The sequence below is a fragment of the Phascolarctos cinereus genome, unplaced genomic scaffold (assembly GCF_003287225.1).
Source record: "Phascolarctos cinereus isolate Bilbo 61053 unplaced genomic scaffold, phaCin_HiC Scaffold_726;HRSCAF=1367, whole genome shotgun sequence".
NCBI classification, from domain to species: Eukaryota; Metazoa; Chordata; class Mammalia; order Diprotodontia; family Phascolarctidae; genus Phascolarctos; species Phascolarctos cinereus.
In genome coordinates this window covers 229121941-229148399 of record NW_027556098.1, presented here as the reverse complement: position 1 = coordinate 229148399, position 26459 = coordinate 229121941, and the positions used below count along the sequence as shown (strand labels likewise).

Here is a 26459-nt window from a genome sequence, read left to right as displayed (position 1 = left end):
GCTGCTCACATGGCAACTATGAAAGACAACAGACGGCCTATGTGCTGCATTGGTAATGCCAAAAGACCTAAATGAAGACCTCTGTGCTCTCACATGAACACCACAAGGATGGTTTATGGCAGGGTGTGATCAAAAGTCACTCAAGATGAGGAGGCATAGAGAAGTTACATCTGTATCAGTAGAGTGAATATCAGCAGCATGGAGCTTACATACCTATTGAAGGAAATTAATAAAATAATAAAGGAACATAATTTTAGAGGTTGTTTCCAAAAGTATACCCTGTGTACATTAAATAAAATATGCATTGCTAAGTGTCAGCATGGTACAGTGGACCGAGACTCAGTCTTGAAGTCAGGAAGACTCGGGTTTAAATTCAGTTTCAAAAACAAAAATAGCTGTGTAACCCTAAACAATATACTTAATTTCCCATTGCATTAGCAATTTTCTCTATGACTTGCAAGGAGGGTGATGACTTGCTTTGTTTAGACAGAATTTGCTCTTGCAGGACTTCCCACATTAATAAAATCGCAAATTCCCCTCTATCCCTATGAATTGCTAAGTTGTACATGTACTTTACAAAAAAAGCTATGGAATTATATATGTAATTCTCTCTCTGGTTGTTCTCTATACCTGGAATGCTTTTCCATCTCCACTCAGACTACTGACCCCCTGGCTTCTTTAAATCTCACCTAAAATCCCACCTTGTACAGGAAGCCTACCCTAAACCCTGTCAATTACAGTCCTTTCCTTCTGTTAATTATTTCCTATTTATCATATTTCATATTATGCAACATAACATTAGTTATATGTTTATTTTATATTATCATTCATATTTATTATATTATATAGTATTTTTCCTATTTACTGTATCATATATGTAATATATGAGAGAGAGAGGAGAGAAAGAACTTATATGCATGTTGTGTCTCCCAATACATTGTAAACAACTTGAGCCTCTTTTTGTATCTCTTTATCTTAACATAGTGCCTGGCATATAGTGGGCACTTAATAAATGTTCATTTATTGAGTGATTAAGTATTCTGATAGTCACTGGATACTGGATATTATAACAAGCCCTTTTAGGTAGAAGTTTCAGAACCCAGGAAAATGTGCCCTGTGTTCTCAGAATTAGTTTACATAAGCTAGATAAATTTCTTAAACGGCATTGTATTGTACATACATGTAGTGTGTGTATATATGTAACATGTGTGTTAAGGGTCATATGTAAGAAAAGAAAATGGGCTGGCCTATCTATTGACTGACTTATACATCAACTGTCAGACTTAAGAACCTAAAAAAAAAGCTTTGGGTTGTTTTTTATTGTTCGTTTGTTTTTAAATCTTTTGGGTTCACTGGGATAAGGAACATCTGGAGGAGGAGAAGCTCCCTCTACCAATTCAGATCAGCGACTGCTTGGCTATTTAGTCTCTAAAAGTTGCCAAGGGCTATGGGAGCTAAAGTGAGTTGCCCAGGGTGACACAGATAGTCTCTGTGAAAGGCAAGATTTGAACCTACATGTTCCTGACTCTGAGGCCAGCTTGCTATCCACTGAACCACATTTCCTCTCAAGGAAAAAAAGTTACTTAAAAAAATTTTCTTCATTTGAAAGCAAAAAGTTACATAATTTTTATTTAGTTCATACTGAATTAAAACAGTGTAGCAATTTTTTTTTCAAAAAACCTTTTCCTTTCGTAAAAAAGTGATTTGATTATTCTTTTTTGTATTGTTTTGAATGAAATGTGTTTAGATATTAAATTTAAAGACTTCCCAAAGTTGTATTTGAAGAGGAACTTATTATTTGGAAATAAATTATTTCTGTACATAAAACTTAACATACATAAATAAAGTTTAGACTTATTTAGATCTAAGTAGTAGAGGAATATGACAAGCCCCTCCTGCAGTGACACTGGCCTTCTTGCTGTTCTTTCAATAAGACACTCCATCTCCAGATTCTGAGCATTTTCACTGGCTCTCCTGATTCTTGGAATGTTCTCTTTCATCATCTCCAGCTACTGGCTTTCCTGACTTCATTCAGGTCCTCTTTTACAGGGAGCCTTTCCCAATTACCCTTAATTTTAGTGCCTCCCTCCTATTTATTATTTCAAATGTATTTGTACAGAGTTGTTCGCTTCTTATCTCCCTCATAAGACTGTGAGCTCTTTGAGGACAAGGGTTGTCTTTTACCTTTCTTTGAATTCCTAGGACTTAGCACAGGCATTGACTCATCCAGAGTAGGCACTTTTTAAATGTTTATTGACTGATGATAAGACTCGTGCTAGAATGAACACGTTTAAAGATGGACCTTCCCAAATACAGAAACCTATGCTACATAATAAAATTTGTTTTGTTTTGTTTTTTAAAATCTGAATCAATTTCCAAAACCAAGAATTTACCAAACACACCACTCAAAGAGAGCTAACATTTTATGAGTTTTTAAAGTCAAATTAGTTTTAAAGGACTTTTATTAAATCCCTCTCTCGTTTTAAGAAATACTTCAGGGGCTGCTAGGTCACACAGTGGATAGAGCTCTGGCCTTGGAGTCAGGAGGACCTGAGTTCAAATTCTACCTCAGACACTTGATACTTACTAGCTGTGTGAGAACCTGGGCAAGTCACTTAACCCTGATTGCTTCACCAAAAACAAAAAGACAAAAAACCAAAAAACTTCAAACACTGCTATTTGTATGAAGTCTTTTCTGATCCCACAGTTGCTAATACCTTCCCCCTAAACCACCTTACACAAAACTTTTTGTGTGTATACATGTATATTTATAAATTAATAATAATAATAGCTGAAATTTATGTAGTTCTTTAAGGTTTACAAAGTGTTTTAGAAATACAGTCGTTTAATCCTTTAAGCAACCTGGGTGGCAGGTGCTATTATTATTCCCATTTTACAGATAAGGAAAGTTTATTTAAGCTCTGTGTGTGTGTGTGTGTGTGTGTGTGTGTCCTCCCTCCCCCCTCAACTTCCATCACACTCTCCATTAAAATATAAACTCATTGTAAGTGAGGATTGTTTCATTTTTTGGATTTATATCCTCAGTGCCTAGTTTATCATAGGTGATTAATAAATAATCGTTGATCGATAGGTTTTAAGAGATTTCTGTGCTAAGTTGAGGCAGTTTAAAAACAAGAACACTGGACTTGGAGATAAGAAACCTGGCTTCACATTCTGGCTCTGGTCATTTGCGTGTGACCTTGAGTAAATCCCTTAACTTCTCTGGAGCCCCAGTTTCCTCATCAAAAAACAGAAATAATAATCCCTGCCCTCCTCTCTGCTCATGGGATTACAGTGAGGGAAGAAGCACTTGTGTCAACCTGAAAGTGACATCTAGGGGGTCCCAAAAGTCTCAGTGCAGTTTTAAGCTTTTTTAGCTTAAAAAGCTATTGATTTTAAGTTAGCAGTTTTATGAAAATAATAACAAAAATAATAAAAAAAATTATTAATTTAATTTTTTTACATCTTGTATGTCAATTTAATGTAAATATTTAATACCTTTGCTTCCTTTTTTAAAGTCCTGAATGTAGCCCTTAATTCTTCACTCTTTGGGGCAGCTAGGTGGCGCAGTGGATAGAGCACTGGCCCTGAAGTCAGGAGGACCTGAGTTCCAATCTGACCTCACACACATAACACTTTCTAGCTGTGTGACTCTGGGCAAGTCACTTAACCCCCACTGCCTAACTTAAAAAAAAATAAAAACAGAAACAAAGGTATCCAATATTCTTCATGACTTTGGCTCATTCTCTAGTATTGTTTTCCATCTCAAGTGTTTTGTAGGCTCATCTTTCTAATTAAATCATAAGCTCCTTTAGGGTCACACAGCACTCATCTCTTATACTTCCAAAACCACTACAAGCCAAGTACTTAACAGGAACCTCTTACAGAAATGATTATTCACTATGTCAGTTTGTCCTATGGTGCAGCTTTTGATAGTGGGATACATTCTTGAAACTTTTCCATTTTGTTTAACCATTTGAATTGAAGGTCAGGCTCTCCTTATTTACATTGATCCTGTTTGCTTTTTTTCTGAATTTTGTAGCTTACAAACAACTTTACTGGCTAGCAGGGCAGCAAAAAGGCCATGGACAAAAATTATGTTCTGTGATAACATAACCAGTTGGTCATATCTATCCACCCTTCTATTGACTATACCAGCATTATTGCACCATTTTCAAAGAGTGTACTGTCCTAAGCAGTTCTCTCTACGATATTCAGACTTCATTTTCCACATTACAACAATATAGTGTTTGAAAATGACTTTGTTCTAACAGTCATGTCAAATATAAAATGACACATTCATGTTATAAATCTAGAGGAGCTTCTTGTTTTATATACATATATATATATATATATATATATATATATATATATATATATATATATATATATAGGTGTGTATATGTATATACACATACATGTTTGTGTTGTGCCTTTTTTTCTCTTCCAGTGAGCTTATAGCCTAAGAAAAAAAGACAAGGCAGTGTTCTGGAGATGTGATTTTGCCCTTGTTCCACAATGCCTCTGCTCTTGTTTCATTAACTTGAACATTTTCACTTCCTTCTTCAATAGAGTTAAACAAAAACTGCTTCTGGAACAATGACAGTCCCTGGAATATTAATGAAGAAATCTGTTCTTTTGTCTTCTAATGACTTTAGCACAGTGCCCAATTTATATTCAGTTCAACGGAACAAGGCATCTTTCCTATTGACCTTTTTTCTCTGAACCCCTATTTACTCTCCTCAGGCAAGCAGGGCTACATAAACAGTTATTTTATCAACTGTAAAAAATAAAAATAACTTTGTAACCTTTCATCAAGTCCATTTGCCTCCCTAGATTAAAGAAAGTAATGAACAAATGGACATATTTTCATATAATGAATATCCTCAGAGGACATATTGATCTTTCAATGAAATGTCAACTTTTCTTCATCCCCATTTATGATATTTGAAATATTTATTTGAAAATAAACACTTATTAAATATAAAAATACTAATTAATATTACAATTTAAATATGTAAAGATAACAATTGAAATGAATGAAAATGAATCTACTTCCTAATTAATGGAGATTCATTAGCTCTCTTAAAACTTGAGAGTACAATTTGCAAAACTTCTCCAGAGAACATGCTGATGCCCTGGAGGCCTACAAGAATTAATATACCTCCTGAAGTTCTTAATTTACACCTAGTTTGCCTACCTGGCAGGATCTGTCCCATATTGTACAAAAAAGATAAATACTTCATCATTATTTGTTCTTTTCCTCAGGCTACAGGGCCTAGGAAATACTATCCATTTTATCATATAGTCCTATTCATATCTTTCTCCAGGAATATGTGAAAAGGATTTCCATTCTTTTCATTAAAACATCATCTTATGAGTTTCTTGTGTTTCTTTCTCTGTACAATATTCTGTATTTTTCCCATATCCTATTAATCCTATTACTCTGTTTTCAGTTGTTTGAGGTTTTAAAGCAAAACACCTCCCAATTTAATCATTGTTTTAGATATAGATATAGATATAAAACAATACAACTATATTAGTTATATATTTATGTATAATAGTCATGTATGTAATTATAATGGTTATAATCAAGCAATATTCTTTGACTACAAAAACCAAGCAGATTCTGTGGTTAGAATTTAGCAAGAGATTCTTTCAATTTTACAATACTGTGTTACTGGTAATGACTAAAACCTTTTGGTAAGCTAGCCCATATTTCTTAGAAAGTATATGAAGCACTTTATCAAGGAGCACTAAAGAGTGTGTCCCAAAAGTTTCAGTGCAGTTTAAAGCTAATAAAAACTTAAAACTTCACTGAGATTTTTGGGACACCTTGCATAGTCATTTTCTTAACACAAAAAAATATTTTAGTACATTGTAAACATCTTTAATACTCCCCCTCCACTCCTTTGCCAAAGAGAAGTATACCTGTAATTTGGGGGAGGGGGAGGAATGGAAGACCTTCTGTGAATATTTGGATATTAGAACATGATTACTTATTTTCAGTTATAATTATATTGGTGAGGAGTCTGGGCTGTTAGAGGAGAGAAGCATTCTGTACACAAATGACAAACAATAATAAATGCTCTTTGACCAGACTGGACATGGATAAATGCCTTATTCTCTTCCCTCACCTGTCCTACAAAGCATGATACATCCTGGATCTAGTACTGCTTGTTTGAGAGATGGAATGGCTGGCAGAGACCCTCAGTTTGTGGAGTCCAGATGCTGTCTGATGCCCAAGAGTCAGGAGACGAGTATCCCAGAATGGGAACTTGTTGCTTGACATTCCTGGGAGAGGCCAAAGGGGAATGTTTACTTTTCTTTTTATTCTTTTTAGCTTTTTCTAAAAATTCATTATGTATTTATTATTTTAACATTCCTTTTTTAAATTGACTTCTAAATTCTCTCCCTCCAGCCCTTACTCCACCTATTGAGAAAGTAAACAATATATCAATTATACATATTAAATCATGCAAAATATATTTCTATATTACCCATGTTGCATCAAAAAGCAAGAAAAATAAAGAAAGTTTAAAAATACCTCAATTTGCACTCATATTTCATCGGTTCTTTCTCTGGAGGTGGATAGCATTTTTCAACATAAGTCCTTCAGAATTTTCTTGCATCATTGTCTTGATCAGAGTAGCTAAGTCATCATCCCAATCTTGCTTTTACTGTGTACAATGTTCTCCTTCCTGGTTCTCCTTACTTCACTTTGCCTATATATATATATATATATATATATATATAAATTTAAAAAATATATACATATAAATATATATATATATACACACACACATATATACATATATATTTATTTATATATAATACATACATATATATATAATACATATATACATATATATGTCTTCCTAGATTGTTCTGAAACTATACCCCTCATCATTTCTTATACCACAATAGTATTCCATTACAATCACAACTTGTTCAGCCATTCCCCAATTGATGAGGGTTCCCTTGATTTCTAATTCCTTTTTTTTTTGTTTGTTTTGTTTTTTGGTAAGGCAATCAGGGTTAAAAGTGACTTGTCCAGGGTCACACAGTTAGTAAGTGTCAAGTGTCTGAGGCCAGATTTGAACTCAGGTCTTCCTGATTCCAGAGCCAGCACTCTATCCACTGCACCACCTAACTGCCCCTGATTTCTAATTCTTTGCCACCACAAAAAGAGCTGCTATAAATATTTTTCTACATGTAGGTCCTTTTCTTTTTTTCTTTGATATTTTTGGGATACAGACCTAGTAGTGGTATTGTCAGGTGAAAGGATACACACAATTTTATAGCCTTTTGGGCATAGTTCCAAATTGTTCTCCACAGTGGTTAGACCAATTCACTACTCCACCAACAGAGCATTAGTATCACTATTTTTCCACATTCCAGCACTTCATTTTTTTTCTGTCATGTTAGCCAATGTGATAGGTGTGAGGTGATACCTCAGAGTTGTTTTAATCTGCATTTTTAATAAACAGGTACTTAGAGCATTTTTATACAAATGTAGATAGTTTGATTTCTTCTTCTGAAAATTGCTTTCTCATATCCTTTGACCATTTATCAATTGGGGAATGGCTGTTATTTTTATAGATTTGACTGAGTTCCTTATATATTTGAGAAATTAGGCTATTAGAGAAACTTACTGTAAAATTTTCCCCCAGTTTCCTACTTTCCTGCTCATTTTGACTATATTAGTTTTGTTTGTGCAAAACCTTTATAACTTCACACAATCAAAATTCTCCATTATACTTCCTGTGATTCTCTCTTTTGTTTGGTCACAAACTCTTCCCTTATCCATAGATCTGACAGGTAAAGTTTTCCATACTCCCCTAATTTGCTTATGATATCACCCTTTATGTCTAAATCGTATGCCCATTTTAACTTTACCTTGTTATGTGCAGTGAGATGTTAGTCTATACCTAGTTTTTGCCAAACTGCTCCCTAGTATTTTTAATAATTATTCTTTTATTCACAATTAAGCTTAAAAAAACCCATTACATCTATGTCACTTTACCTGGTTTTCTTTATAATAATATTCAGTCTTAGAGAAAAATGTCTTATGTCAAAATTAAATATTTTTATTGATTTTGCCAAAAGGTAAAAACATGTTGTTTATATTCATTTAAAAAGTTGCATTACTATTATTTATTCTTACTCTTTTTTACATGAAAAGGTAGTGCAGTGTAGTAGATAGAGGACTTGCCTTGGAATCAGCAAAATCTGAGTTCAGGTCTTGCCTCTGACTCATATTATCTAGCTGGATGACCCTGGTCAAGTTACTTAATCTCTTGGAGCTTCCAGGCACCTCTTGGAGACTGTACATTTACAGATAACTTAAAAAAAATACTTATTTCATTACTTCAAAATATCCTGGATTTCATCAGTCTGAATATCTCTTCACCAATGCAGGCTACAGCATTGTAACACTTTCATGAGTATCTATGACTAAAATAGGTATCCTTTAGTGTCCAACCTTCCAAGGATGAGCCTTTCCAAACTTAATGAATATCTGAAGAATCAGGATTGAATAGACTCACTTCACTGAACTTTCTACTTGGAACCTCTACAGTTTAGTAGGACCTTCTAGGTCTTACTCTCTGATGGGTCTTCAAGGTCTTCAAGAATCCAAGGTTTCCACTACACTAAGATGAAGCATTGTAAGTAGCTGCCAGTTCAGACATGGAGATCACAGGGTGTTGAGGCTTATACGTGTAGTTTTGGTAATCATCTATAGAGAGCTGAGAGTATGATAAGAAAAGAGAAGAGCCAAGAATGAATTATGATGGCCATCGTGTTGTGGGTATTAGTGTTTGCAAATTTCTGTTAATAGTTCCAAGCACAACCCACAGCCCCTTCACACTCATTATGCTTTTGGTTTATGACACTGTTTATTGAGCTCAGTGTGATTTATGGCTTCCTAACACGTCATATCAAATAATCCACCATGTCTTTGGAACACAGCAAATTACTTTCTCTGACTGTTAATTTCCAGTTATGATTATTCAGAAAAAAAATCTAAAGACTAAAGGAAAAAGTTTTGTTAAAACTCTGTTAGGGGAAAGAGGATAATTAAAGAAGACATAGGATCACAGCTTGGGGTAGATGTGATGTCACTAACAGAACACAGAGAAAAGGCAGAACTATTAAATAGCCATTTTGCTTCCCTTTCCTCTGCCAAGAAGAATGATCTTTGGACTAGAAAAATAATCTAGAGTTGATATTGAAGATAAACCTGTTGAGAATAAGAGACAATATAACTTCACCTTATAAATTCAAGTTATCAGCCTCAGATACACTATACCCAAAGGTACTAAAAATAAAAACCTGGTGGATGTGATTGCTGACCCACCATCAATGATCTTTGAAAGTGCATGTAGAGTCAGAGAGTTACTACAGAATTGCAAAAAGGCAAACGTCTGGATTTTCAAAAAAAAAGAAAAGGGGGGGATGAAGTCAATAAATAGCCCATAAACATAACTTTGGTTTCTGGCAAAATTGCAGAATTTATTATGAAAAAATTGGCTTGTGAATATTTAGAAAAGCAAGCAGGGATTACCAAGATCTCCAGAGGTTTTCGTCAAAATCAGATTATGCCAGATAAAAGGCAGAAGGAAGATGATAGTGAATCATAGCTGGGTGATGGATAAAAATAGTGAGCTCCCATCAACCAGGAGATTACAGCTCTGTGGCAGGAGCTGGAAGTCCATTTAAGCAGGTGTCAAGAGTGGCTGCAATAGGGAAATATTTTAGGAAGATGGTGGTGAAGCATGACTTTGTCAGAGGGGCTAGCTAGATATGGTGAGTTCATAATGTAAAATTTGGCTGCCTTAAGTGAAACATAGAGTCTAGGACTTGTCTGATAAGAGTTCCATTCTACTCTGTACTGGTACCACATTTTGGAAAAGACTTTGATAAATTGGAGATTTCTCAGAGGAGGGAAGCTAGGATGGTAAAGAGCCTTGATTTCATGCCATATCTGGGTTGCTTGATGGAATTGGGATTGTTTATCCTGAAGAAAAGAATCTGGGTGGGTTGGTAGAGGAAGAACATGATAGCTGTCTTTTTAAGTATTTAAAATTTCTTATGTGGAAGAAGGATTAGACTTAGTCTGCTTAGCTCCAGAGGACAAAACTTGAAGCAATAGAAGAATTTAGAAATTTGTATTTTATTCTAGAGGTAAGTCTCATTGTAGATAAATGAGCACAAAAATTAAATAGGCAGGCTAAAAGATTATTTCAAGAACTTTGTGAAGGTCATAGTAGTGAGGAAAAAGACTAGAAGGTGGAAGTCTAAGTCCAAGTGGTGATAATGTTGAGAAGTTTTGAGAAGTCAAGAGGGGAAGTGGCAGATGGTTTCAGTCTCAGTGAAGGAGGAGGCTCAATCTGCTGTCAGTTTGGTGATTGAAAGTATATCTGGGATCTTGATAAGAAAGAGAAGGATGTTAGAACATTCATTATGGAAGATGAGCTAGGAAATCAACAAGAGTAGTTTAAGAATTGCCAAGTAGCTGTTAGGGCTTAACTGAGGTTAGGAAAGCAGTCAATAATTTAAATAAACTGCTTTCATAACTTGCTCATTTCAATTAAATAGTATGTAGGCAGGACCAGCTGATCTCTGAGTTAGATAGGGAAGGTCTGAAAGGGCAAGAGAATTGGATTTTTGTTTGGGAAAGAACAGCCAAAATGAAGGTGGAATGAATAATCTGAAGCCATCTGTATTAGCACTTCTAGACCTTTTTTCAAAATCTGGAATGAAAATTACATTCTCTTCCCTCTTTTGGATCAGAAGTCAGAGAATGAGGACAGAGGGCAGACAAATGTATGCATGCAAGGTTATGTGAGTATATCTGCTACAACTATAAAATAATGAGACTAATTTAATCAGTCCCACGCAAAATTACAGTACTTTGTAGTCATATCTCAATATTTGCTCTATTCACTACCATACTTTAAAAATATTTCATTGGTGCATTTTATAATATTGTCACTCCCCAGGTGAAATCGAATGACAAGAATAAGCACAACAACTCAATAACACAATGAGAATCTGCAAGTCACAATAAAATGGGAAATTCCCAGGTTTTAGGTATCAAAAAAGTGAAACTTTAAAAAATTTTCTAAGCACCATTCAGTCGTTTAGTAAGATGTAATGCTTCTATTGACCCCTAGCTGAAAGAAAGCTTAATTTATCTCTAGATAACTAAATGATTAAAACCACTTAGTATATATAGCTCGATCAGTAGAGCATCTTCTAGCTCATTTCTTATTAGTTCTGCTTTGTTTTCCCTCTGGATGGCTTTTTTGTCCTACTCTCCACATTATGGATCTATTTCCTTTTTTCTCCTTTGCTGTGTTTAGTTGATTTTCTCCTGCTTATCACTGTCTGATAGAAAAATTCTGGTACATCCAAAAATACAGGTTTTCTCACTTAAGGTATTCAAATCCATTAATATAAGTTGACTCATGTCAATAAATTGGACTCAATTAAAAGCCACTTTACTGCTTTTTCTCTGCCTTTAGAACTCATGGACCAACAAAGTTGCCAAAGCTTATTTTATAAACCTTCTATAATGGTCTAAATTATTTTGTTTATTATACCTATGACAAGCACTCATTATTTGCATCATTATTTCTCAGCAGTATTTGTAATGGGCATCTCTTCCTTTTTATTGACACTGCTACCGTTGTACTACATTCTGTCATTTCTATTTGCCTGTATCGCATTAGCCCCTTAACTGATCTTTTGACCCTTAATCTCTGCTTTGTCTGATCCATCCTTCATACTGTTACCAGAATAATATTCCTTAAATACACACACACACATACATATATATACATATATACATATATGTAATATATATTATATATATATATTATATATATGTATATATTATATATATATATATATATATATATATATATATATATATCTCACTCCTCTGTTTAGAACTACTCAATAGCTCCCTGTTGTCTACTTTAAAAAGTTCAAATTCATTAGTTTGATATTTAAGGGTCTTGATATTTTTATTTCACTCTACTTTTCAAATAAAGTCAACAAACATTAATCTCATGTTATTCCTAACATTTACTTTATATTCCAGCCAAACTGGATTATCCTTTGTCCCATATAATATGTATCTGGAATTAACTAATTTGCGCCTTGTAGAATACCTAATTTTCTTCAAAGCGCAGGTCAGATGCCAGTTCCTATGTAAGACCTTTCCTGATCTAGTCACTTTGAATATCATTTGTACTCACTTATTTATGTATATGCTGTACTCTCTAAGCAGAATGTAAGTTTCCTGAGGACAAGTACTGTTTTGTTTTATCTTTGAGTCCCTAATACCTAACAGAATGCGTTTAATTGCTCAATAAATTTCTCTCTCTCTCTCTCTCTCTCTTTTTTTAATTCAGGCAATGGGGTTAAGTGACTTGCCCAGGGTCACACAGCTAGTAAGTGTTATGTGTCTGAGGTCAGATTTGAACTCAGGTCCTCTTGAATCCAGGACTGGTGCTCTATCCACTGCGCCACCTAGCTGCCCCATCAATAAATTTCTGTAAAATAAATGAATGTCCAACACTTTCCAGACTTCATGCCTTTACATGAGCTAATAATCCCTAGGTCCTTGTTACTATCCAGAGGACCACCACATCTTCAGTTGCCTAGGTTTACAACTTTGATGTCACTCTTGACACCCTTCTCTCTCTCACTCCTCATATTCAATAGATAGCGAAATATTTCTTTCTCCTCATTTCTTGCATAAGTCCCCTTCTCTCTCCTCTCTCACAGCCATTACCCTGGTTCATTCTCTAATCACCCCTTGCCTGCAGCTAGGTGACACAGTGGTTATAGCACTGGGCCTGAAGTCAGAAAGATTCATCTTCCTGAATTCAAATCTGGCCTCAGACTCTTATTAGCTATGTGACCCTGGGCAAATTACTTAACCTTTTTTTGCCTCAGTTTCTTTATCTGTAAAATGAGGTGGAGAAGGAAATGGCAAATAACTCCAGTATCTTTGCCAAGAAAACCCTAAATGGAGTCATTAAGAGCGGACACAACTGAAAACAACTGAACAAGAACAAAGCCAAATCTTTCTTTCTCTACATCTCTTGCATAAGTTCCCTTGTCTCCTCTAACACAGGTATGTTGGTTCAGGCTTTCATCACCCCTTACCTGCCCTATTTCAATAGTCTTCTAATTGGCCTCCCTGACTCAATTCTATCCCCATTCCAAACCATACTCTATTTAGCTATCAAATTGATTTTCCTAAATTGTAATTCTGACCATGTTATATACCTGCAATTCAAATACCTGTCATCAATTAACATTGGGATCTTATAGAGCTGACCCTCCATCATGGAGAACTGAAATGGCAAGACAAAATTAATCCAAATATTTCATAGGAACATAGGATTTAGAACTAGGAATGACCTTAGAGATAATCTTATTCAATTTCTACAGAAGTATAACTATTCAAATATAACAATGTCAATAATGCATAAATAATTTCATCTCTATGCTAACATGAAGAAAATACGTACTTCAGGGCACAACTTTAAAAAAATAACTCTAAATTTAATAACATGTTCTGTTGATTCTATGATTGCTAATCTATTTTAATAGGTTTATATCGATAATTTTTGGTTTTACCTGAATTTCCCTCAATACCCTTTTTCCTCCCCATCTCACAGAGCCATCCCTTACAACAAAGAACTTTTTTAAAAGTAGAAGAGAAAAAACACTTCAGCAAAACCAATCAATACAGGGGGGAAAACTTTAAAATTATATTTGATTTTCCATACCTATGGACCATTGTTTTACCAAGGAATGGAGCAAAGGATGTCATTTCATATCTCCTCCTGCAGCCGCACTGCTTATCTATTTTACTGTCTTTAAAAATGCATATTTAGTTAGACTTTCAAGTTTCCAAGACTAGTAGCTTAGCCCGAGGTCTTGGCTTATGCCTGCAAGTTACTGGCAATGTTAGAAGGCCTATGGCCAATTTGGCTCTTAGAGTCTTGGCAGCACCTAAACTCTGAAGTCCATAGGGAAAACCTACCTTTCTCTTCATGGCTTCCCCTCTGTGACTCTTACTTAAATTTCTTGTGCCTAGTTCTAGCTGAATAAAACTTTCTTTAGCATGACCATTGTACAATCAGCTTCCTTCCTGTACTTTAAACTTCTAATCAGAACAGACTCCATAAACATCTGCCTCTTTTTCTGCTCTCCTCTCTCCTTGTTAACATATATCAAATCTGTAATTTACTAAGTAATGATGATAATAATGATGACATATTTACATAGTGCATTATAGTTTTCAAAGGGCTTTCAGCAAATCGACAAGAAAGATATTATCTTTATTTTACAGCTGAGAAAATGGAGGCCCCAAATTACATGGCAGACTTGGAACTAGCCCACTGTTGTTATAACTCCTCATCTAGTACCATTTCTACTATATAATTCTGCTTTTTCATCACATATACTATCTAGGTCAGGTAGTTTTTCAAGATGCTGTAATGTTTAGCAGAAAAATCTTTCTTTGATAAATCCAACCTCTTTTCTTTCATGAACTTAAATTGTACTTTCAACAGCTTAATTATTGAGTTCCTTCTATAAGTAATGCCTTTTTCAAGGTATTGCAAGGGATACAAAGGTACCATAGACAGAACTAATGCCAACGTTCTCTTATTTCATGTTCAATTTTGGGACATCATCAAGTACTTGTAAATTACTGCATAGTTAACCAAAAGGAAGTTTACTTTGCCTTAACACAACAAGGATGTGCAACAAGTATACAGTGACTGTTAACTTAAGCTTTGGTAAGCCCAACCTTTCTCATAGCCTAAAATTTCTGGACAACATCCGGTCATCAGGGCAGGGAAGGTGACTCTTGTAGTCTCTGGCACCGGCCAAGTCAGAGGGGCCTCTACTCCACATGGCTGGTACTTTTTTTAATCACACTTTGTGACACAACTAATATCTACCAGCATTTCTCCACAATGTGGATTAGGCTGACAATTCTTCCTTCTTAGTTAGACAGGGACTAGCTTTCTCTAAAGAGAGACAAAATTGTCAGAGATCTCATAATGAGATACAGTAATTAACATCAAAGAGTTTATGACTTAATAGAGTATGATATATAAATTATATAAAAATAACTATAGGTTAAAGTGTCATTAGGATTGTTAAGTGCCATAAAAGAGGTACCAAAAAAAGTGTCATGGGTGTTCTGAGAAGGAAAAAAAAATAGGGTCCGTTCAGTGGAATAATGAAAGATTTCATGGAGAAAGTGGCATTTCAGCTGGGATTTGAAAAATGTGTGGAATTGAGATTTCTGGGAGCCACTATGGCAGAGTAAGCAGTAAATCACTGTAATCCTCCCATATTCACCTCCAAACAACCATAAAATAGCACCCTAAACAAATCCTGGAGAAGCAGAACCAGCAAAAAGATGGGGTGAAACAGAAACTTGGAAGATTGGCAGGAAAGGTCTGTCTCATTCAGGTAAAAAGAAATGCAGACTAGGACAGGAAGCATCCCAGCAAGCCATCAGGAAACCTCACCTCAGCAAGCTAGGGGGAGATTCTGAGCCCCAGTGTGGTGGAACAGGCAAATGTTAACACCGGGACACCCCCCCCTCCAACCTTCACCCCCAAAGCATAGCCAAGGGAACTGGCAGACTCCAGCTTTGAGAAGCCCCATGTGCTTACGCATAGCCCTCAACAGACAGCTACCAGTGGCCAGACCACCATGTGCTTCAGTGTAGCTCCAGAGAAACACAGAAACACTTCACCAGTCTCAGCACATGCCAGACACCAGCAGCAGGTAAGCTGCCAGACTCCTACAGCCTCCAGCACTGCTAGCCATCCCCCACCACTCCACCCCCTCAGCACAGCACCAAACATGAGGGTTCCCCATGTTCCTCAGGGCAGCATCAGTGCAGTATCAGGTAAACAGCCAGTCTGCAGACCCTGGTACAAGAAGCCTGAGACCTCAGAAGCAGAGATCAAATTTAAAAGAGAATAAAAAAGCCAAAAAAAGACAGGCAAAACAAAAACAACAACAACAACAAAAGAATCTGATCATAGAAAGTTATTCTGGTGATAGGAAAGATCAAGACACAAACTCAGAAGAGGACGACAATGTCAAAACATCTATGGGTAAAGCTCTGAACATAAATGGGAAGTGGTCTCAAGCCCAGAAAGAATTTACGGAAGAGCTCAGAAAGGTGCTTAAAAGTCATATAGGAGAGGTAGGAGAAAAATTGGGGAAAGAAATGAGAATGATGCAAGAGAATTATGAAAAAAAGAGTCAACAGCTTGGAAAAAGAAAACAACTGCTTAAAAAGTAGAATCAGCCAAATGGGAAAGGAGATACAAAAATATGCTGAAGAAAACAGCTCTAAAAAGTACAATTGGCCAAATGGAAAAAAAGGTACAAAAGCTGAGGAAAATAACTCACTTAAAAGTTAGAATTGGGCAAATGGAAACTAATGACTGTGAGACACCAAGAATCAATCAAACAAATTCAAAAGAATGAAAAAATGGAAGAAAATGTAAAATACCTCATTGGAAAAACAACTGACCTGGAAAATAGATTCAGGAGAGACAGTATCAGAATCATTAAACTACCTGAAATCTATAATCAAAAGCAGGACCTGGACAGCATCTTTCAAGAAATTATCAAGAAAAACTGCCCTGATATCCTGGAACCAGAGGGCAAAATGGGCATTGAAAGAATGCACCAACCACCTCAGGAAAGAGATTAAAAATCTAAGGAACATGATAACCAAATTTCAGAACTATCAGGTCAAGGAAAAAATACGGCAAGTGGCCAGAAAGAAACAACTCATATATCGGGAAGCCACAATCAGGATTTAGCAGCTGCAACATTAAAAGATCAGAGGGCATGAAATATGATATTCCAGAAGGCAAAGGAGCTAAAACTACAACCAAGAATTACCTACCTGACAAAATTAAACATAGTACTTCAAGGGGAAAAAAATGATCATTCAATGAAATAGAAGGATTTCAAGCTTTCATAAGGGGAAGACCAGAATTGAACAAAAAAATTGGATTTCCAAGAGAAGCCTAAAAGGGTAAAAAGGGGAAAGAAAATGTAAGGAATTCAATGGAGCTAAATTGTGTACATCCCTGCATGGAAAGATGATATTTGTAATTCTTAAAAAAAAACACATCAATAACAACACTAATAGGATAGCTAGAATGAATATACGTGGAGAGTACAGATATAAGTTGAATTTGAGGGAATGACATAAAAAATAAGAGAGAAAGAGAAGTGAACCGGGTGCAGAAGGAAGGGAGAGATAGAAGGGGTAAATTATTTCACACAAAGAGGCATGAAAAACCTATTACCGTAGAGGGAAAGATGAAAGGGTGGGCTATGGGCATCACTTGAATCTTAATGTCATCAGTGTTGGCTCAAAGAGGGAATAATATACACAATCAGTTGAATGTAGAAATCTATCTTATCTGACAGGGAAGTAGGAGAAGAGAAGATTAAGTAAAAGAGGGTGGAAGGAATGACAGAAGAGATGGCAGACTGGGGGAGGTGGTAGAGAAGCAAAACACTGTTGAGGAGGGAAAGGGTGAAAGGAGAGAGATGACAAAATGGGAAAATAGAGAAAATAGAAGGAGGGAAATACGGTTAGTAATCATAACTATGAATGTGAATGGGATGAACTCTCCCATAAAACAGAAGTGGATAGCAGAGTAGATCAAAAACCAGAATCCTACAATATGTTGTTTACAAGAAACATACTAGAAACATACTCAAAACAGAGAGAGACACACACAGAGAAAATGTAAGGGGCTAGAGAAGAATATATTACACTTCAGCCAAAGTTAAAAAAAGAAAAGCAGGGGTAGCACTCCTGATCTTAGACAAAACAAAAGCAAAAACAGACCTACTTAAAAGAGATAAGGAAGGAAACTACATCTTGCTAAAAGGTATCACAGACAATGAAGTAATGTCAACAGTAAACATATATGCATCAAGTGGTATGACATCCAAATTCTTAAAGGAGTTAACTGAGTTACAGGAAAAAATAGACAGCAAAACTATACTAGTGGGGGACCTCAACTCTCCTCTCTCAGAATTTGATAAATCCAACCAAAAATAAACAAGAAAGAAACTAAGGAGGTGAATAGAATATTAGAAAAGTTAGATATGACTGATCTTTGAAGAAAACTGAATGGAAACAGAAAGGAATATGCTTTTTTTTCCTGCAACATATGGCACCTACACACACAAAAAAAAACCCCATGTATTATGGCATAAAAACCTCAAAATCAAATGTAGAAAGGCTATTTGGATCATCTTGCAATAAAATTTACATTCCACAAAGGGCAGTGGAAAGAAATATTAAAAATCAATTAGAAACTAAACGATCTAATCCTAAAGAATAAGTGGGTCAAAAAACAAATCATGGAAACAATCAGTAATTTCATCAAAGAGAATGACAATAATGACAGAAAATTTATGGGATGCAGTTAAAGCAGTACTTAGAGGAAAATTTATTTCTCTAAATTCTTACATCAACAAAATAGAGGAAAAGCAAATCAATGATTTGGGTATGCAACTAAAAAAGCTAGAAAAAAGAGCAAATTAAAAATCCCCAATTGAGCACCAAATTGGAAATCAAAGTTGAGATTAATAAAATTGAAAGTGAAAAAAGAAGTTGAGCTAATAAATAAACCTAGGCGCTGGTTTTATGAAAAAACAATAAGATAGATATGACATTAGTTAATTTGATTTTAGAAAAGAAAGAAAAAAACCAAATATCATTATCAAAAATGCAACTGATGAAATCACCAATGAAGAAGAAATTAAAGGATTCATTATGAAATATTTTGCCCACTTGTATGCCAATAAATCTGACAATCTGAGCAAAATCAATGAATAGTTATGAAAATACAAATTACCTAGATAAATAGATCAGGAAATAGCATACCTAAATAACCCCATTTTAGAAAAAGAAATTGAACAAACCATTAATGAGTTCCCTAAAAGAAAATCCCCATGTCCAGATGGGTTCACAAGTTAACTCTACCAAACATTTAATGAACAATTAATTCCAATACCATATAAACAATTTGGGAAAATAGGCAAAGAAGTCCTACCAAACTCCTTTTATGACACAAATATGGTGCTGATACCTAAACCAGGAAGAGCTAAAGCAAAGAAAGAAAATTACAGACTACTTTCTCTAATGAATATCAATGCAAAAATTTTGAATAAAATACAAGACAACCAAACTATGCATACCCTTTGATCCAGCAATACAGCTTCTAGGTCTGCATCCCAAAGAGATCATAAAAAAGGGAAAAGGACCTACATGTGCAAAAATACTTATAGCAGCCCTTTTTGTGGTGGCAAAATATTGGAAATTGAGGGGATGCCCATTAACTGGGGAATGGAAATTGAGGGGATGCCTATTAACTGGGGAATGGCCTGAGCAAGCTGTGGAATAGGAATGTCATGGAATACTATTGTGCAATAAGAAATGATGAACAGACAGATTTCAGAAAACCCTGGAAAGACTTGTACAAAGTGATGCAAAGTATAATGAGTAGAACCAGGAAAGCATTGTACACAGTATCAGCTGCACTGTGTGATGATCAACTGTGAATGACTCAGCTCTTCTCAACAACACAATAATCTAATACAAGTACAAAGAACTCATGAAGAAAAATTCTGTCTACATTCAGATAAAGAAGTGATAGACTCTGAATGCAGATCAAAGCATACTTTTTTTACCTACTTTATTCTTTTTCATGTTTTTTTCTTTTTATCTGTTTCTTCTTTTATAACTGTGACTAATATGGAAATATGTTTTACATGATAACACATGCATAACCTATATCAAATTGCTTACCATTTTCAGAAGAGGGGAGGGAGGAAGAAAAATTTGGAACTCAAAATCTTGTAAAAATGAATGCTAAAAATTGCCTTGATGTGTAATTAGGGAAAAAATAAAATCTATTACATAACAAAAATATCTGAACCAGAGAATATCATAGTAAAGGAATAATTTTCTTAGTATGATCTCTGAAAAATTGATCCTCTAGGTTTACAACTAGTTCAAGAAAATATTTCTAAATTCTTGTTACTGTCAAAATAAATGTTTTTTAACAAAAAAAAATAGAATGTATAGAATTTTGAGGTGCAGAGAACAGCAATAGTGAAAGCATGAGGCACCTTCAGAGGGCAATAATAAGGTAGAATGTATATTAGGGACTACTTCAATAAATATTTACCAAAGACCTCTGATATGTATGGTACTGGGCTAAGCATTTTGTAATGGGAAATAAAATTAGGAAGATAGGTTTGAACCATATGCTGAAGGGCCCTGAATACTGGTAAAAGAAGTAAGAACTTTATCTGATAGGAAAGGGAAGCCATTTAAGTGTCTTTGTTGTTGTTTTGTTTTGATTCATTTGTGGCTGAACAGTGACATAATCAGAGTTGTACTTTAGGATTGTTAATTTATCAGCATTGTGTAAGATGAATGGGAAAAAGGAGAAACAAAAAGTGGGGAAATCAGTTTTACTGACTATACAAGAGTTAATGGGGGCCTAAACCAGTGTGATGGCAGTGAAGACAGGAAAGACAGTATGGATATAAGAGGTGTTGCAGAGACAGAATCAACGTATTTTTTTTTCCTAGTAGAATATAAACTCCTTGAAGTAAGGCACTTTTATAATTGCATGTCTAGAAGCCTACCACAGTGCCTGGCAACCAACCAATCAATACACATTTATTGGTCAACTGATTAGGTTCTGGGAACTAAGCAAAGAATACCTAATGTTCTTTAGCAAGAGTAATAGAGAGAATGACACTAAAAATAGGAAGCCAGGAGAAAGATGGATTTGTTTTGTTTAGTTTGGAGGGAGGGGGTAACAATGATTTAAATTGTGAGCATTTTGTATTTGATAATAAGATATCCAGGTAGGGATATACATATGGCAGAAATATAGGGCTGAGCCTCGGGAGAGAGGTTGGGGCTGGATATACAGATTTAGAGGTAAGGACTGATTAGAAGGGGGAGCTCAAGCCCTTTTCATGAAAGATACCACAGAGAGTAAAAGTTTAGAGAGGTAAGAGAAGAGAGCTTGGGACTGAACCCTAGGGAATACCTCCATGAGGCAGGCATTGATATTAAAACCCATGAAGGAGAAGGAGAAGGACTAGACATAGATATTGGAACATTATGAAAAGCTAGCAAGCTTTTTAAACATTCATTTTTCTCCTCGAGTGTATTTGGTATAACTGATTTGTTATATTACCATGAGGGCCTGGTGTAGCAGATAGAGGGCCAGCCTTGGAAGCATGAAGATGAGGGTTCAAGCCCTGTCTCTGATACATACTAGCTGTGTGACTTTGAGCAAGGAATTTAAATTGTCAGGGCCCTAGTCAACTTTTTTAAATATTGGAAGTGACCAATTGCTGATTTATATTGATGGAACGTGTCCAAACCAAGAATTCCTTTCCACAGATGAAATCAGAGGTCTGAACCAAAAAAAAAAAAGTTATGTATATGTATAAATGTGTATATGTTTGAATGTATATATGTGTGTGTTATACACATTTCCTAATAATTATGGAAAACAGAATTGGTTCTGTGTGCTCTTTCTTTTCTCAGAAAGACATGTATTTGGTCATGCTAATGGACTGGGAGCAGTATTTCAGATAACCTAAAAGGAATCTTTATACTTGTCTTTGGAAGCATTATATATGTATATGTTATAGCAGATTTACCCTTCTAATTATGCTTGGCTTAGGAAAATACTAAAATTAGTTTGAATTTCCTGAGCACACACTGGCCGGCTGGTGGGGGGGAGGTGACTGAGAATGTGCTAAGCTTGAAGCCATGGTAATATCTCTTCATATCTCCGGCTTTCCAGACACCCCATCACAGAGGGTACAATTTATTCTTGGAACCGAGGATGATGACGAGGAACACATTCCTCATGACCTTTTCACAGAGCTTGATGAGATTTGCTGGCGTGAAGGTGAGGATGCCGAATGGCGAGAGACAGCCAGGTGAGGATTTGGGGGCATTATGTTTCTGGTATCTAGTTAGTAATTCATGGTACAGTGAACATTTGTAAACCCCATTAATGTCCAAAAAAGAGATCTCTGATGGAAAGCATACATAGCAAGCAACCCAGAGTATTACTATATGATATTCCTCATCCAGATGTATATTATTATGGTATATAAGTCAGAATGAAATGTGAATATAGTAATTATAGTAAACAATGATACAGAGTCAGCAATAGCTGCATCATTGAAGACAAGTGGTCACATACATTGTCTGCCTTCAGCAAAAGATTAAAGCACATATGAGTTTACTTTCTGGGTTTATTATATCTCTCTCTTCACCTGTCTGTTCATGCTGCTGCTGAATAAGTGAGCGATCATGAGTGAAAACTTGAGTGTAGAATCTTTGTGAAGAATGAGGCAAAATTATTACACGTGACTTAAGTCATAGATGACATGAAATCTTTGGAGTGGCTACTTGACAGGCATATATGTATCTCACAAAATGATCCTTTGGTAGATGGAGAAAAAATATATTTATACACGCATACATATGTATATATAAAATATATATTCATATGTATGTGTGTATATATACCCTTCTATATCACGTTCCCCAAACATCTTTAACTTTCAAGTATTTTTTAGACACAAACTTTTTTTTAAAATAAGGAATTTATTACTTTACAAAGTAATTTGAAAGTAATGAGTTAAATTCCAGTTTGACTTTTACATGGTTCCCACTACTATGGCATTCAGTCATTTTACATTGTGACTGAAAAGCATTACATAAAAATAAATTGTTATTAGTAGTAAAAAAATATATATATATATATATATATATATATATGTCATAAACATAACCATATCTAGTTATTCTTTCAGTTAAGTGGGGGAAAAAACAGGATTTTTTGCATGCTGTAGCCAAAGCACCTGGTTGATTCATCATGTTTGGTTGTGGGGGTAAAATCTTTATTTTTTTAAAAATGCCATGCATTTCTTTTAAGAATATTTTCCTTTATAATATTCCTATAAGACAAATTGAAACTTTGCTTTTATAACAAAAGTCAATGATACCCAATTAATTGTAATCTAATACAGAATTCTGCCTCCTGAAATGACTGTTTGGCTGAGGAGTAATATTTTAAGCACTATAGCCTATTTTTGTTTAAATTTTTATTGAGAAAGCTTTCTAAAATGCAATAGCAAACTTTCCTTCCCTAGTAAGCACAGCATATTTCATACTGTTTAATCATTCTTTTTATAATAGATCTTATATCACATTAGTCTAATTATTATGAATGTAAGATCACAGAATCTTGGGGTTGGGAAAGTGTCATCCAGTAAACATTCCTTATACAATATCCTATCATGTGGTCAACAAGTCTTCCAGTCCTCATAATTTCTCTTCTTCTTAAGACAATTCATTCCAGTTCAGGCAGCTTTAATTTTTAGAAAGATCTTTCTTATGTAGAATTGAAATCTACCTCCTTATAAATCCTAACAATTATTCCTACTTCTTCCCTCAGGAGCATGATATCACCTGAAGTATTTTGCAAATTTTAATACCCCACTCCCAACCTTCTTTATAAGTTTTTTCTTTAGGTCAAAATATCTGATTCCTTCAACCAGATGACACAGTTTTATCCATGGTAGAACTGGAAGAGAAAACAGAGTGAGAGTACTATGGTGACTTGCTCAGTCACGGAGGGAATGAGCAGTGCAGCTGAGATTTGTACCCAGACTTGTGGGTCCAAAACCAGGATTCCTCGCACTAATCCATATCTTCAGATCTTACTCATATTTTGGCTTGGTTGGCACAACTTTTTCATAGTTGGCATTGTTGACCTAACCATTAGCTTCCTGGTCTATGGCTCACTTTACACTAGGAAAGAAATTGCAGACAGGTATTCTGTTATTGACAGCTATGATAATCCAGGAATCAGAAAATTCAGTTCATAGATGGCTGCTATAGTCCAGGATTCATGTGATAAGATTTTGGACTTGAACAGAAGCCATAGTGATAGAAGGAAAGGGCATATTTGATGCATAAATGGACAGAAGAAACAATAAGATTCTGTAAAAGAATTTGGTGATGAGATTCTGGACTGGGATGGTGATAAGACAGGATGAATTGGAGAGGCATTTTACACAAAGAATCAAGATCAAATTAACTAATTTGGAGGAGGAGAAGGGGTAAAGGCAATGCTAAGACTTTAAACCTATTCCTGGGAGAGTGGTGAACCAGAAATTCTACAAATGTATTTTAGGCAAAACTGACTAAGCCAAGTTATGTTAGAGCAATGAGGAATTATTCATTCTACCATCTCTTATACTTTTCCATATAGAATATAGGAGATGAGATAATTTTAGTAAAAGATAGAGATAATACCAAATGCAAGCTATCAAATGTATCCACTTCATTGTTGCTTGATTGAGCAAAGCAGTGAAATGTGTAGTATTAGTGTTTCCTTTCGTCTCTAGGAGTCTGTCATTCTGTGAAAGCATCAACTGTCAGTATCAGAGGTTAAGTGTGGTGCAATGTAGTGCATAAGGTGCTGAACATGGAGTCAGATCTGGTTCAAATCTTACCCCCTTACACTAACTAGTTAGGTAACTACTGGCAAATAAATAGAGATAATAGAATCTATCGATTTTACCTCATAAGGTGTTGTAAAGCTCAAATGAAATAAGGTATACCAAGCATTTTGTAACCTTTGAAGGGCTTTATAAATATCTGTTATTAAAATTATTTTAACAATCCAGGAAATGTTTTTTTCTGCTTTCATGTCTATGATATTTTAAAAGGAAAACTCAATCATTGCATCATTATAATCACCATAATTAATAATAATAATAATAATAATAAATAGCTAGGTGGCACAGTGCATAGAGTGCCAAGCCTGGAGTGAGGAAGACTCCTCTTCCTAAGTTCAAATTTGGCCTTAGACACTCACTAGCTGAGAAACCCTGGGCAAGTCACTTAACCCTGTTTGCCTCAGTTTCCTCATCTGTAAAATGAGCTGGAGAAGGAAACGGCAAATCACTCCACTATCTTTGCCAAGAAAACCTCAAATGAGGTCACAAAGAATCAGACACTACTGAACAACAAAATAATAATAATAGCTAATATATATAACTTAAAAGTTTACCAAGTAAGTTCAGCATTTTATGCTATACCACCCAACTGCCTTTGCTCAAGTGTGATGGAAAAGAACTGGATTTACAGCAGTTCACATGAACAAGAAGGAAGTGGTGGAAGGGGATAGTTAATTGACTGAAAGCTTAAAATAATATAACTTTAACAATGGCTCAATTTTGTATATCACTTAAGGGTTTTGTAAAGTATTTTACATGCACGATCTCATTTGATCTTTTCAATGACCTTGAAGGAGTAGAAGCTCTCATCCCCATTTTACAGAAAGAAACTGATACCTGGGTTAAGAGATTTGCTTAGTGTCTCACAGGAGAGATTCAAACCCAAGCCTTAACTCCAAGCCCTGCAATGAAGCCACCAACATGCTACTTGTCAGTAAGAGTCAATTGTATTATGTGGTTTCAAAATAAATTTGAAGTTTTAGATGAAACTAAAAAAAAAAAAAGAAATAGTAAAGATCCAGAACCATAATGGTCTCATCATACTGTGCATTATTCAGACACATTTGGTGTATACTGCTTTGTTCAATTTTGTGCCACATTTTAACAGGAACATTGACAAAGTAGAATGCATCCACATGAGAACAACCAAGATGGCATGGGGGTCAAAAACTGTGCTTTCATGGAAAGAGGACTAGATTTGGAGTGAAAGGGTCCTGCAGCATTCTACACCCATAGATTCAAACCTGTCAAATCAAGAGAATGAGGCACATTTCCTCACTCCTTCTCTGGAGCCAAATCAGAACTTATAATTAAATGGCATCTCATTTTATTGTTCCTTCAGTTTATGTTGTTGTAATCAGTATGTATTTTGTTTTCCCGGTTCTGTTTATTTCACTTGCAGCATTATTTTTCAGGAGCAAGCTGGGCTTCTCTGCCTATGCTTGCTTTTAAAATGTCCATCTGGGCAATGATTCTATTACCAAATGCTACTCTCTAAAAGCTAATTTTATTAGAATGCGCCTATGCTCGAAAACTTTTAAACGATTCTTCTAATGTAGAATAATATCAACTCAGCCTTGCCTTCAAAACTATCCAGAAACTGATCACATATGACTCAATACAAATCTTCCATTCCAATCATACTGGATCTACAATGTCTCTCAAATATTCCATGCTCGTTCTTGACTCCAAAATTTTACTCATTTCCCCTTTCTAGAATTCCCTTCTTTTCCTGTCCACCTAGTCAAGTATAACTGAACCTTCAGGATCCAGCTCAAAGGAGG

The 26459-nt window shown here is 35.3% G+C and overlaps 2 protein-coding genes across 6 annotated transcripts in view; one reads left to right on the top strand and one right to left on the bottom strand.

The window, feature by feature from the left end:
- The window catches only part of DPP4 (dipeptidyl peptidase 4), a 296755-nt gene that overhangs the window by 11490 nt on the left and 258806 nt on the right, over positions 1-26459 (bottom strand). The window lies entirely within an intron of this gene.
- SLC4A10 (solute carrier family 4 member 10) overlaps positions 1-26459 on the top strand; it is a 373505-nt gene that overhangs the window by 195403 nt on the left and 151643 nt on the right. For all 4 annotated transcript variants that reach the window (XM_021004923.2, XM_021004925.2, XM_021004921.2 and 1 more), the window contains exon 4: positions 21939-22077. In XM_021004923.2, coding sequence (XP_020860582.1) covers positions 21939-22077 — 139 coding nt within the window. The remainder of the gene's footprint in view (positions 1-21938; positions 22078-26459) is intronic.